Raw genomic sequence first — 13,451 nt, 5'->3', positions numbered from 1 at the left:
CGCCAAGGCGGGTGCTAAACTAGGTGTGAAATTGTACCACCCTAGCAAGTGCGTACAATTTACGACGCTACAATTGCAAATGCTTGAAATAAATGATGGTTTGCTTCTTGAATGTAATCACATATGTTGTATGAAATGGCATGAACATTACAAAACCCTAATCACACACACATGCTTGCAAATGAATGATGTAAAGTTGCTCCGCAATGGATATATGAAGAATATGCAACCTTGAAGACCTCTAGAAATGCTTGATGATGAATGCTTCAATGCTTGAATGATTGACTATAGTTCTCCTTGCCTTATCGCCTTATGCTCAAATGAGAGGGGAAGACCTCCTTATATACTTGTCTATCATCAAACATATTAATTTTTTGACATAGACCGACACGAGAAGTAATTCCCGCTCAAATTTTGGATAGGGCCTAGGGTTCACATTAGGCCCCAATAAGAGAGGACCATGGCGTGGCGCCATGGTCCCAGTGAGGACCAAGGTGCCATGCCCTAGTCCTACCCCAAACTGGACTAGGGTTGAGGGGTCCCAACAAGGTATACATGAAGATATGACATTTATTGCATGGCAAAGGCATAAATAGGTCTAGATCAAGCGTGAGGATGGGAACACTAAGGCGAGGGCCCTAAATGCAGTCAAAATTGCAAATGGTGCAATTTTAGGACGCTACAATAAACTAACACAAAATTTTAAAAACTGAGTGTTGGAATAATGTATTTACGATGAGGCCAAAGTGATAACCAAAACAAGGAGGTAAAAGGGGCAAAGTGAGCACTCTTTAGAATTTAAAAAATAGTGTAAAGTAATCACATAAGCTTAAATAACTCAAGTTTTAATTCCTTTACTATATAAAAATATTATTTTCTTCTTCAACTACGTTTTTCTAATAGGAGATTGATTCCATTCTTACTGACCATATAGAAAAATGATTGCATTTCATTGATAAATTCTCTTGCCTAGCTTTTGTTATTTCGCCACAAAGGAATGTCTCTCAAATTGGGTCATAGCTTTAAGTCACATATTAACAACATCAAAAAAATGGAGATAATTCTCTCATTGATTAGGAGCCTGCTAATGATTGAAAACATTTTCTTGATGAAGGGTGAGTTAGGCCAAATGATTGGAACTTGCCTTCCAATGGCTTTGTAGCTTCAACTACTTAGTCTTCATCATAGACTTTATGATTATGTGATCTTATGATTTTTTAAATTGTTATTTCCTTTTTAGAAACATGTTTTAGAATTGCAACAATCTCTATTTTGAAACCACACAATGCCTTTTTTCTAAGATTATCCCCAATTATGATGAATGTTTCCTTGTAAAGTTATATGCATAAATCTGTTTTATATAAAAAAAAACTCTTAGAAAATAAATAAAACATGTGTATCACCTACAAAGAGTGAATTCAAACCTCATTGTCCCATGCTTGGTACTTATTGTTTAGAGAAATAAGGGTTTCATGGGAAGAAAATATTTACCATAATGTAAAATTCTTCAAAAGGGGCGAAGTATTCATTGTTAAAGAATTTGTATTTTTGCTATTGGTGAAGGTTGGTATTGAAATTAAGTAATGGCCCACAAAAATATGCCATATAGTTGGCACATTTTTTTGTCCCTCTCTTTTCAATATTTTGTTTCAAATAAAGGGCAATCTCATTTTTCTAGGTAATTGGCTGAAGCGAACCAGTGGGGACACAGTAGGGGCCCCCATCCCCATTACATATCTTTGAATTATTATTATTATTATTATGTTTGATTAGAATTCCTCTTTAGATGTCCCTATTGGGAGTTGAACTTGGGTCTCCAACATGAGAACCCAGTGTTTTAACCAGTTAAGCTCAACCCCTTAGACTATATTTAATTTGATTTTTTATTACTATATAATTATTATAATTTTTCATGTAAAAAAAGATATTTTTATTAATATTATATAATAGAAAAAAATTTAAAATCTATAAAATCCCTACTTTAAAAAGATACTATCTATCCAACATTTTAAATGTATACTTTACCTATTAATAATCTAAAATTAAAAAAATAACATGATTTTGCATTAATGTGCTTTCAAAATAAAAATCTAATTTTATTCTTAAAATCTAATAATTCTTTAATTTAAAAAACTTTCTAATTATGATCTTACTTAAAGAATCCCTTTTAATATTCTTTAGCCTTTGTTTTGAACATAATCCATTGAAATTTTATAAATAGACCTCTCTACCATCTTCTTCTTCTTTTTTAATTTTATACCATTTTTTATCAATCAAGTTAAATAAACAATATTCTATTCTTAAAAAAAAAACAATAGCTATTCTTAAAAAAAAATTCTAAAAAAAAATTCATATGAGACAAGAAAGATGAAGATAGATGATCAAGATCTTCCCCTCAGCTCCCACTACTTTGGTTGCTCGAGGAACTCTGGGGTGATCTTATATCCCCTGCTTTTTTTTTGTTATGAATATATACTTTAATATTATTATCTAATTAAAAAAACCTATTCATTAAAAAAAAGAAAGAAAGAAAAACAGTAAAATAAAATAATTGACTTCTAAAAAAATTATATATTCTCATTCCCTGCAACAAAGCCAGCTCAGATCTTAAAAACGGCCTTCCTTGGAACTGAAGCCTAAACAATTACATGGAACCCCACAATAATCATGGTAATGCCGCGTGGAAGAGAATTTTAACAAAACTCTTATTTTCATAAATGTACATCGAGTGTCTTAGATTGACACGCGCCAAAATAAGTACCATTGAAGCCAAACAATTTGGCAGGCCTCTGCTTTGCACTTCTCTGCTATACCTCTGTAATGGTAGCTTCAAAACCAGCTAAATTTACCCCAACAATGGCTTCTCTTCTTGTTCCAGTGATAATACTCGTCATTTTCCATCCTCTTCTATGCAGCAATTCAAAAACCCACCATGCTAGAAAGCTTTTTTCCTCCACCCCTGCAATAAACGCTGCCTGCCGAGCAACTCAACTCCCGCAGCTCTGCAAATCCTCTCTGTCAAATCTTCCTGCAAAGGCCACACCCCAACAGATTATCAGAGCAGCAATGGAGCTTTCATCTGATGCAGCGAAAAAGAGTCATCTTCTGTCAACAGATTTGTTCACTGCTTCTCGGGCAAATGCCAACGTGACGGCCGCAGCCAACAACTGTGTGGAATTCATGGAGTATTCCATTGAACTGATTGGCAAGAGCCAAAATGGCAAAATAGAGCAGGGGATTAAGGACGTGAAAGCCTGGATGAGCGCAGCTCTGGCATACGAATATGACTGTGCCTCTGACCTCAGATATGTCAACAACTCAGATAGAATAAGCGCCGTCATTCAAAGTGTTGATTATGCCACAAATTTGAGCAGTAATGCTCTCAGCATGGTGGACGCCCTGGACACCTACGGCACCAAAATGGCTCTCTGGAAGCCTCCCTCAACAGAGAGATCCTCAAATGCACATGACAGAAGATTGGACTACACTGGTTATGGTTTAGAGGGCATTGATCACATTGATGCTGTTCCTGATGTGACTGTGTCTAAGGAAAAAGGGGGCTCTGTGTCCAGCATTCAGGCGGCGGTAGATGCTGCGCCTGATTACTCTGCACGGAAATTTGTGATTCATATCAGGGCTGGGGTTTATGAGGAAATTGTTCGGATCCCTCGTAGTAAGACGAATTTGGTTTTTATTGGCGAAGGAATGCAGAGAACAGTTATCAGAGGGTCCAAATACGTTCCCTCTCTGCCCGGAGCAGTCACCGTATACGACTCTGCAACTGTTGGTAAAAGCTCTGCTTTTTCCCAAATTAAATTGCGTTACAACATGTGTGTTTTCTACTTTCCCGCCTGATTTTCTAGGGTTCTTAAGATTTACATATATTTTATTATCAGGTGCCAAGGTATCCTGAACAATTTTGTATACTGTTTACATTTTTTGTTTTGCTAAACAGATATGTAAACGCCCAAATACAGCTCTTTAGAAAAGACCTCAAGCCTGTGTGATCTTTTCTCTTTAGTTAGATGATTTGTGAGTGATCTTTTCTCTTTTGTTAGATGATTTGTGAGTGGACTCGAACTTGCGGGTATATATTTGAACCCAGTGCTAAATACCCTGCTCCTCAAATTAAGCCTTGTGTCCTTCGTCCTTTCCTTCATTAGTAGCTTTTAGAAGCGGACAACCACCCACCCAGTGCCTGTACCTCTCTACTTGAACTTTATAGCCTCCTCAATGCATGCACAGACGCTTGTTATACACAGCTTGCTCTTAGAAAGTTTATAGATTGTGAAAAGGGGGCATTCCTGAACTTTTACAGCGAGTTCTGCTGACAGTTGTCAGGATTCTTCTGTTTTTGTTTTTGTACAACAGTGGCTGCATTTAGCAGCCAGAAAACAATTTAGGAAAAGGTATAGATAATTAAATTTGGTATGAATGTACAGTGTGGCAACAAAAAGAAATGCTCTTATGACACTGGAAACACAGGAAAGAAAATCTTTTAGATTACAGAAAGTCACACTGCTGCCATGATAATCTCAGAACTCAAAAATGTTTTCAGTACTGGTAAAATGTTATCTTTATCAAAAGGTTATAGTTCAATTAGAAAAGATGATGGTATGTTTCTTGATTACATTCATCCTGAAGATTCAAACTTCAGAGGTATGATATAAAGGATGAGGTGGCAATCATGTTTCAGATAACTTTGATAAATGGATAACCTTCACTTCTTAGCTATTTGTTGAAAAAATATTAGCATAGACGCATGCCCCCATATCAAATAGAAAAACATATTTAATAGATAGAAAATCTTCCATCACCAAAAGGTTGTAGTTCAATTTGTAAAGATCATGGTATGTTTCTTGATTACATCAACCACAAAGATTCAAACCTCAGAGGTATAATATAAAGGATGAGGTGGGGATTTTGTCCCAAGTGACTTTAGTTACACGAATAACCTTCAATTCTTTGCCTAAAAAATATCAAGATAGACCCATGCTCTCATATCAAATAGTAAAACTTATTCAATAGATGATATAAAATCTTCCATCACCAAAGGGTTGTAGTTCAGTTGGTAAAGGTGATGGTATGTTTCTTGATTACACCATCCACAAAGATTCAAACCTCAGAGGTATGATATAAAGGATGAGGTGTGGGATTATGTCCCAGGTGACTTTGGTAACATGGCTTCAGTTTTTAGCTCTTTATCTGAAAAATATTAACATAAACCCATGCCCCTATATCAAATAGTTAAAATTATTCAATAGATGATATAAAATCTTCCATCATTAAAGAGTCGTAGTTCAATTGGTAAAGATGATGGCATGTTTCTTGATTACACCATTCACAAAGATTCAAACCCCCAGAATGAGACAAGGATTGCATCTCATACGACTTTGGTAAAATAGGTAACCCTCAATTCTTAACTGTTTATCGAAAAGATATCAACATAGACCCATACCCCCAATCAAATAATAAACCTTATTCAATAAATAATATAAAATCCTCATTGAAAAAATGCATTTCGAAACCTGCTTGTGCTACTAGCAATAGCAGGTGGATGCCATTGTAAAGCCTCCGGGCAATATTAAACATTCCAGCTTCTGTTACTAGTCTTCAGCATTTTTTGTAGTTGTTAGAGTGGCGAAGAATTCCAGAATAGTTGTACACTTCTCATGAACCCCTGCAGTTACTTTGCATATTGAAAACTTCAATGCATCTGATGGGGGCGTTGCCTTTCTAATTCACAACCAATTCCTTGTTTCGTAACATCCACTAAAATTTAATTTTGAATTTTTAACTAGAACTAAACACTCGTCAATTTTTTGTTCACGCCAAAAGATTAACCGCGGTCTTTGATAAGGAATTCATTTTTACAAAACTCTGTATGGCAAAATACGGCATGTAAGGTGCATATCAAATTTTTGTACTGTTCTTGATGACAAGAATAGGACTCGGATCAAAAAATACTCACGAATTTGGTTACACACCAAAAGATCATATCAGACGTTTAGAAAATAACCTTTTTTAAGGATTTCGTGCAGCACAAATAGAATAAAGTTGGTGCATACAAACACCAGCTCGCAAAATTAAAACTTGAAGCTCCAACATCTTAGAAGTCATTTTTTGTGCCCGTAACGCTCAGGCCTCAAACGCTTTTTCTGGAAACTTCAACTGAAGAACTGTTTAATGGCAGAGTAGAGAAAGCGAGCTTCAATTAGATCAAACATTTTCTATTTTGAATCGAATAGTTCAGAAGCACCTTGCATTTGTAGCACAGTCAGGTGCCAGATACCTTCTGCATACTGGAAAGTACAGGGGCCTCTTCTTTATTGATAGACTAATTAATAATGATTCTTATTTGTCTCATATATTATAAGCCATATATAACAGATCACCTGATATTATAGATTATAAAACAGAATTCATTAATTTAAAAACCTTAAAACCCTAAATCCATCACCTTGGTCTTAAGGTACGAGAGCAAGAGGGTTTACCCCAGCCAAATGGGACTTGGCTCAATTTAGTGTAACAGTCGTCCAAGAGTTGATGAAGGTTTTCTTTTCTTGAAGCAAAATATTAATGGTAGTATTCATTTGAAGCTCAATCACATGCCTCTGCATACCAGAAGTATAGGGACCTCATTCCTTATTCATGAGTTAACTAATAATAATCAGTTCCTCCACTCAACTTCACTTTAAATACCTGATATTATAGACTAGTTCACCTGATATTATAGACTATAAAACAGAATTCATAAATTAAAACCCTAAATCCATCACCTTTGTTATAACGTACAACAGGGTTTTTCCCAACCAAATCCATCACAGTTGTTATAAAACCCAAGAGGTTTTACCCCATCCAAATGGGATTTGCCTCAATCTAACAGTGTAACAGTCGTTGAAGAGTTGTTTAAGGTTTTCTCTTTTCAAGCAAAATATTACTGTTTATATTCATTGATGAAAAGTTCTGTGGTGCAGGAGTAAACGGTGACGGCTTCGTAGCACGGGACCTGACATTCGAGAACGCATACCAGGGGCCACAAACCCACCAAGCAGTAGCCCTTCGAGTGGACAGTGATCTCTCTGCTTTCTACAGGTGCGCATTCCTGAGCCACCAAGACACTCTGTACGCCCACACCCTCCGCCAATTCTACAAAAATTGCACAATTAAAGGAACGCACGATTTCATCTTCGGAAACGCTGCCGCCATTTTCGACAAATGCTCGATTCGTGTGCGCCCCCGGCAGCTGAGGTCGAAATCCGGTGAGAAAGACCCTGTCACTGCGCAGGGCCGCACGGACCCGGCTCAGTCCACAGGCTTTGTATTTAATGGCTGCTCTGTCGACGGAACAGAGGATTACATGAAGGATTTTCGTGCAAACCCTAGTATTCACATGGTCTATTTGGGGCGGCCATGGAAGATGTATTCCAGAACTGTTTTCTTGAATTCTTATCTGGGGAATGTGATACGGCCTGAGGGTTGGATGGCTTGGAACGGGACTTTTGCTTTGGATACGCTGTTTTATGGAGAATTTCAGAATCATGGACCTGGTGCAGAAATTTCTGGAAGGGTTCCCTGGTGCAATCAGATTTCTCAGAAAAATGTGGGGATGTATACGGTGCAGAGCTTCATACAGGGCCAACAATGGCTTCCCTCTACTCAAATTTAAGGTCTTGTTTAGTGTTGTAAAGATAAATTCGACCACAGTGTCTTTGTTTCCTTAGTTTACTATTTATTAAGTAACAAAAAGTTTATATAGTATACAAAAATCTTTTCTGCTTTGAATAATAGTTTTGATTTATTTTTAAATCTATTAAATTAAATTGAAAATAAAAATCAACCCTTTGCAACACTATGTAAAATTCCATAGTTTAATTGTTTTATTGAAGTTAATGAACTAATTCATTCGCAATTATATTTCCTAGCCCAACAAATTATCTATTAAAAAAAAGTAAATAATTTAGGGGATTTATGAAACTTGAGATAATTTGTTTTCTTTTTACAATTATCTAATTTAATTATGAAATTATGCAATCCATTTTTATCTTTTTTTATTGAATAAATGCAAATAAAAAAAGAGGGCAACACAAGGGTTGTCAAAGAAACACCAAGTGACTACTCAACAGTAATTACAAAAACAAAGTTAAGAGTCCAACATAGACATCTAATGCAGTCATACAAGAGGCCACAAACAGAAGCAAACTACACAAACAAAGATAACAATCTAATAGAGACAACTATTGCAACCAAACAAGAGGCCACGAACAACCAAAGTTTACATCTTTAGGCGATACATAACAATTTCAACATTTTCAAGTGATCACTCAACAATCATATGACTAAATACATCTTCTAAGATTACAACCCAACAAGAACAACAAATACAACAATTTGCAGCCATACTATGGATCACATGTACATGAACAAACTTTAGCAATTTACATCTCAGGGGAGTATTTTGATTTTCAATTTTCTAAGTTTAGTTTTTAGTATTTTAGGTGGACTAAGGTTGAATAATATTTGTTATAAGCCAATTATTTTATTTAAATAATTGGCAAGTTGTAATTGTCATTTGGTAAAGTTTCATATAGAACCAGTCACTTTTACTATGTAAATTGTCAGTTATCCAACTTGGGTGTTGGATCTAGGAGTGGACAACTTATAAGCTATGGCACACATTTAATGCTATATGACAAGTTGGTAAATGTCAAAAGTTGGCGCTCAATTGGGGTCAACAAATTTGACCCAGTTGTAAGAGAGGTGTAACTGCAACCAATAGGAGATCCCAATTTCAAATTCAATGACAAAATTGGTGGGGATCTTAGTTGGTCGTACCCCTTCTAGGATTCCAAATGAAATGATTGAAAATTAAATGAAATTTACAAGAGGGCAATTACAAGTCGAATTTTGATTAGCTAGAGTTCATTTTTAACAACTGTAATTTTGGAGGAGAAGAGCAAAGAAGAAGGAAGAATATTAGTATGAAGGCCATTGTTGATGTTATAAAGTTCAATTTGCAAGTCTTGGAGTAGATTTATATGAGATTGTAATGTGGAATTGAAAAGCCAATAAGCTTGGCTCTTTGTTATGCAAACACGTTGCAGATTTCAATAACAATTTCCCTACTTTTATTGCATGAATTTGATGTCCATATAATCTTTGTTTGCTGATTTCAAATCAGATTTACAACAGTACATTTGAAATCGATTTTAGGTTGTGTTAGACGGGTTTGTAGCCCCCCTTACATTAGTGGTATCAAAGCAAGGTGATTCTAAGTATGCAAACAAATTTGTTGCAGAGAGACAATCTGCACCAAGATTGAGCTTGTGGGTATTGAGAAAAATGTTTGCAAGAAGAGCCCCATGTGGTTGGGGTAGAGGTAGAGTTATAAGTGGAGGTGGAAATCCTCTAGGTGTGGTTCATGGTGATGATTTCAAAGCCTTGAGAAGACAAGTTGAATTTTTACAAGAGGATATTAGAAGAAGTTTTTCTCAAAGGAGAGAACTTGAGAGTGAAGAGGATGAAGCTACAAAAAATGCCAATGATACAAACGATGAAGAAGATGAAGCAACAAAAATGGTTGTGAACGATCTTTGTTGAAGGTATTGTCAAGAATAGGAAAGAGGCCAAAAATTGATGTTCCTACATTCAATGGGAATTCAAATCTTGAAGAGCTAGTGGATTGGATCAATGACATGGAAGAATATTTTGAATTTGAAGAGGTTGAAGACCCTGATAGAGTGAGATTTGCAAAAACTAGATTAGAGGGAAATGCTTCAATTTGGTGGAGAGAGGTTCAATTGGAAAGAGGAAGGAGAAGAAAGGAGAAAATTACTAAGTGATATAGAATGGTGGAGAATATGAAAAGACAATTCATGCCATTGGATTATGAACTAGATTCGCTCAAGAAAATGCAAGGTTTAAAACAAGGAACCAAAATAGTGAAGGAGTATACAAAGGAGTTTCATAGGATTTTTCTTAGAAAGGATGTGTTGAAGATACTCAGGAGAAGGTTGCAATATACATCAATGGTTTGAGGTCGAGAATACAAGACTTGAGAGATGGTTTTTGTGTGAGTTTACACAATGGAAGATGCATACTAGTTTACCTTGAAGATAGAAGAAAGAACAAGAAAAAGATTTGAAAACAAATAGAGAGGAAGAGGTTGTGACAAAAAGATAGAAGGAAGATCATATGAAGATCAGAATGAGGATTCAAATTTTAAAAAATAGAAAAATAAAGACCATGGCAGCAATAAAATTAGAGGAATGATGATTCATACCCCATAAAAAAAGATTCTACAGGAAGAGGAAGACCAGATAGAGGGTTTTAAAGAGAAAACTACAAGATAACTTGTTTTGAGTGTGGAAAAGAAGGAAACAAACCATATGAATGTCTAAAAAATGGAAACATAAAAAGAATCTTTACAATCAGAGGATGTTGAAAATGGAGAGCCTCGTTGAGTGAACCAATTCAAAGAAAAAACTTGTTTAGAACAAGATCCAAATTTTAGGACAAGGTATGTAATGTTATCATAGATGGTGGAAGCATAAACAATCTCATTTTTGAAAAGATGGTGAGTAAATTGCAGCTAGAGAAGAGAAAACACCGACATCCATATAGGATAGCTTGGCTACAAGGTGACAATTTTTTTTTGGTCAACGAACAAAGCTTGGTAAAATTTAATATAGAAAATTATTATGATGAGATAATGCGTGATATTATGCCTATGAATGTTTGTCATGTTTTGTTAGGGAGGCCTTGGCAATTTGACATGAGAGCAATGCACAATAGGTATGCTAATAAATATTCATTTTTGAAGATGGAGCAAAACATAAGTTGAAGCCATTGCAAGGAGTAATGAAAAAGGTATGCAACAATGCAAGGGCTTGTTTAGTAGATGACATAGATGGTATGAAGAAAGAGTATATTTTTTTTTCTAAAACTAACCAAGAAGAAGTTGAGAAGGGTGATTTTCTAATGCATATTGAAGCAATTGATAGAGAATGAGAAGAGTTGATTTTAGGTGGGACAAAGGTTACAACAAAAGGTGAGATAAAATTATATAATACTAGTTCCTTTGATGAGAATGGAAGTGAAGAAATAGAGAAAATTATTGCAGCAGTAGATAGCTTTGATAAAACTAAATTTGAGGAACATGATGCAAAGGTAAATGAAGGGTTTTCTAATGAATCTTTGTTGAGAATAGTATAGATGAAAGCCCCTTGATTAGTGATCTTGATTCCTTGTTAGGAAGTGAGGAAAATGAGTCTCTTGATTGTTGTACTAACAATGTTTCGAGTGAAGGAAACTAAGTTGCAACAATAGTGTGTCTTTCAAAAGGCATTGAAACAATGAAAATTCATGAAGGAGACAAGGTGGAAGGAGAGGGAAAAATTGAAACAATAACTGAGGTAATGGGAGACTCATTGAAAGAGAAGGTAGAAATTCACTTGTTTTATTTACTTTTGATAGTGTGTATTGGTGGGAAGTCAAATTTGAAAATTTGAATTCTATGAATGATAGAAGAGGAGTGATGATGAAAGGAAATAATGTTATGAGGCTATAAAAAGTGAAGAATAGGAAAATACCAGTGGACAAAGTAGATAATTTGGATCCAAGACAAACATAGGGTCCACAAATGTTTTTGAGTTTGACTCAAGAAACATTTTCTTTCTACCATGGGTGTCTGATATAGGATCATCCACAATTAATGGTAATCAACATCAAACCAAAAAGAGATCATTTTGATTTTCAATTTTCTAGGTTTAGGTTTTAGTATTTTATGTGGAATAAGTTTGAATAATATTTGTATAAGATAATTATTTTATTAAATAATCCGGCAAGTTGTAATTGTCATTTGGTAAATTTTCATGTAAAATTGACAACGTCTACTATGTATCTTGTCATTTACCCAAATTGAGCATTGGATCTAGAAGTGGGACACTTACAAGTTATGATACACATTTAATGCTATATGACAAGTAGGTAAATACGAAAAGTTGGCACCCAATGAGGAGGTTTTGGGTTTTGCTATTCCGGGGTCAATAGAAAGCCTAATTTGTGCTAGTTGTAAGCGCAACCAATAGGAGATTCCAATTTCAAATTCAATGATAAAATTGGTGGGAACCTTAGTTGGGTGTACCTCTTTTGGGATTCCAATGAAATGAAAAGAATAAAATGAAATTTACATGAGGGCAATTACAAGTTGAATTTTGATTAGCTAGAGTTCAGTTTTGACAGGTGCAATTTTGGGGGAGAAGAGAAAGGGAGAAGGGAGAATGTCAGTATGAAGGTCATTGTTGTTGTTATGAAGTTCAATTTGTAGGTCTTGGTGTTGGTAAAAGACACTGTTCTGGTGATGTTCTGGTGGAGATTAATGATGTTAGATGCATGGAGATTACTTGGGGGTTGTCATTGATGGCAACTCAGCCTACAAATCCTATCCGGTATATGGAAATTGAGATTACTAGAAGTCTTGAGTAAGTTTGGTTATTCATGAGCATAAGTCTGGTTGGTGGAATACAGTGTATGAATCCAATAAATATTACTCTTTTCCAGTGATGCAGTTTTGGTTGTGGTGAATGGTATAGGTTATTGGATGTGTGAGGTAGCTTATCAGGCAATTTTCGCCTCCGGTGTCGATTCTAGTGCAAGTTTCTTGGTCTGGTATCTAGCATTACAAGAAGAACAGGGTTATCATTATGTTTGATGGTGTAGTGTGTGGTCCAGATTATTGAGGTGATTCCAGTGGTTGTTGATGAGTTTGAAGTGATTGGGCTGACCTATGGGAAGCTTGTGATTACATGTTTTAGGTCCGATATAAGGATTTGCAAATGATTTGAGCCGACACGTTTCATATTTTGTAGCTTTGAGAAGCCGACTAGTTGGAGATCTATTTTGGTGGTGCGAATATATAAGACCGACTTGGATGATCATTTTTGTGATGGTATGTATGAGAGATAGTGTTGGGAAGCAATTGAGCGCAGTTTCACATGCACATCTTATGTTCTCATGATCCGATATAGGGTAGAAGAGCATACCATAGTAGTTTCTCAGAGCAGTGACAACAGATCAGTCAGAGCCTAACCGATACTGTATTTTGGCATCGTTAGATGCTATTCTGTAGTTCATTGATCATTGTAATTGTTTTGTGATAGCCTGTAAGGTAGTGAGCCTTCCTCCAGGGTTGCAACCCTGTTTTGCAATTGAGCAGTGAGCTCTAGGCAATGTGCCTGAATGCAAGTGCATTCCAACCTTTATAATATTATTTACTACTGGCCATAGTATAATAATATTGTGGGTACTCAATCCCATCATGGTTTTTCCCTTTCCAGGTTTCCACGTAAAAATTCTGGTGTTATGGTTGTGTGGTTATTTTCTTTGTGTTTCTACATTTTAGTTTTTGTTCTTGGCATCCAGTGGTTAAAGAATCAATATAATAAATTTGT

General features: G+C 35.6%; 1 protein-coding gene across 1 annotated transcript; it reads left to right on the top strand.

Annotated features, from left to right (window-relative positions):
* The first annotated feature begins 2,668 nt into the window (after window positions 1-2,668).
* LOC131028961 (pectinesterase) lies at window positions 2,669-7,809 on the top strand. Its single transcript, XM_057959345.2, has 2 exons — window positions 2,669-3,787; window positions 6,978-7,809. The coding sequence occupies exons 1-2, from the start codon at window positions 2,821-2,823 to the stop codon at window positions 7,667-7,669; spliced, it is 1,659 nt and encodes a 552-aa protein (XP_057815328.2). The 5' UTR covers window positions 2,669-2,820; the 3' UTR covers window positions 7,670-7,809.
* Window positions 7,810-13,451: the final 5,642 nt, after the last annotated feature.

Source organism: Cryptomeria japonica, chromosome 7 (genome assembly GCF_030272615.1).
Source record: "Cryptomeria japonica chromosome 7, Sugi_1.0, whole genome shotgun sequence".
NCBI classification, from domain to species: domain Eukaryota; kingdom Viridiplantae; phylum Streptophyta; class Pinopsida; order Cupressales; family Cupressaceae; genus Cryptomeria; species Cryptomeria japonica.
This window is presented reverse-complemented; position numbering and strand designations above follow the sequence as displayed.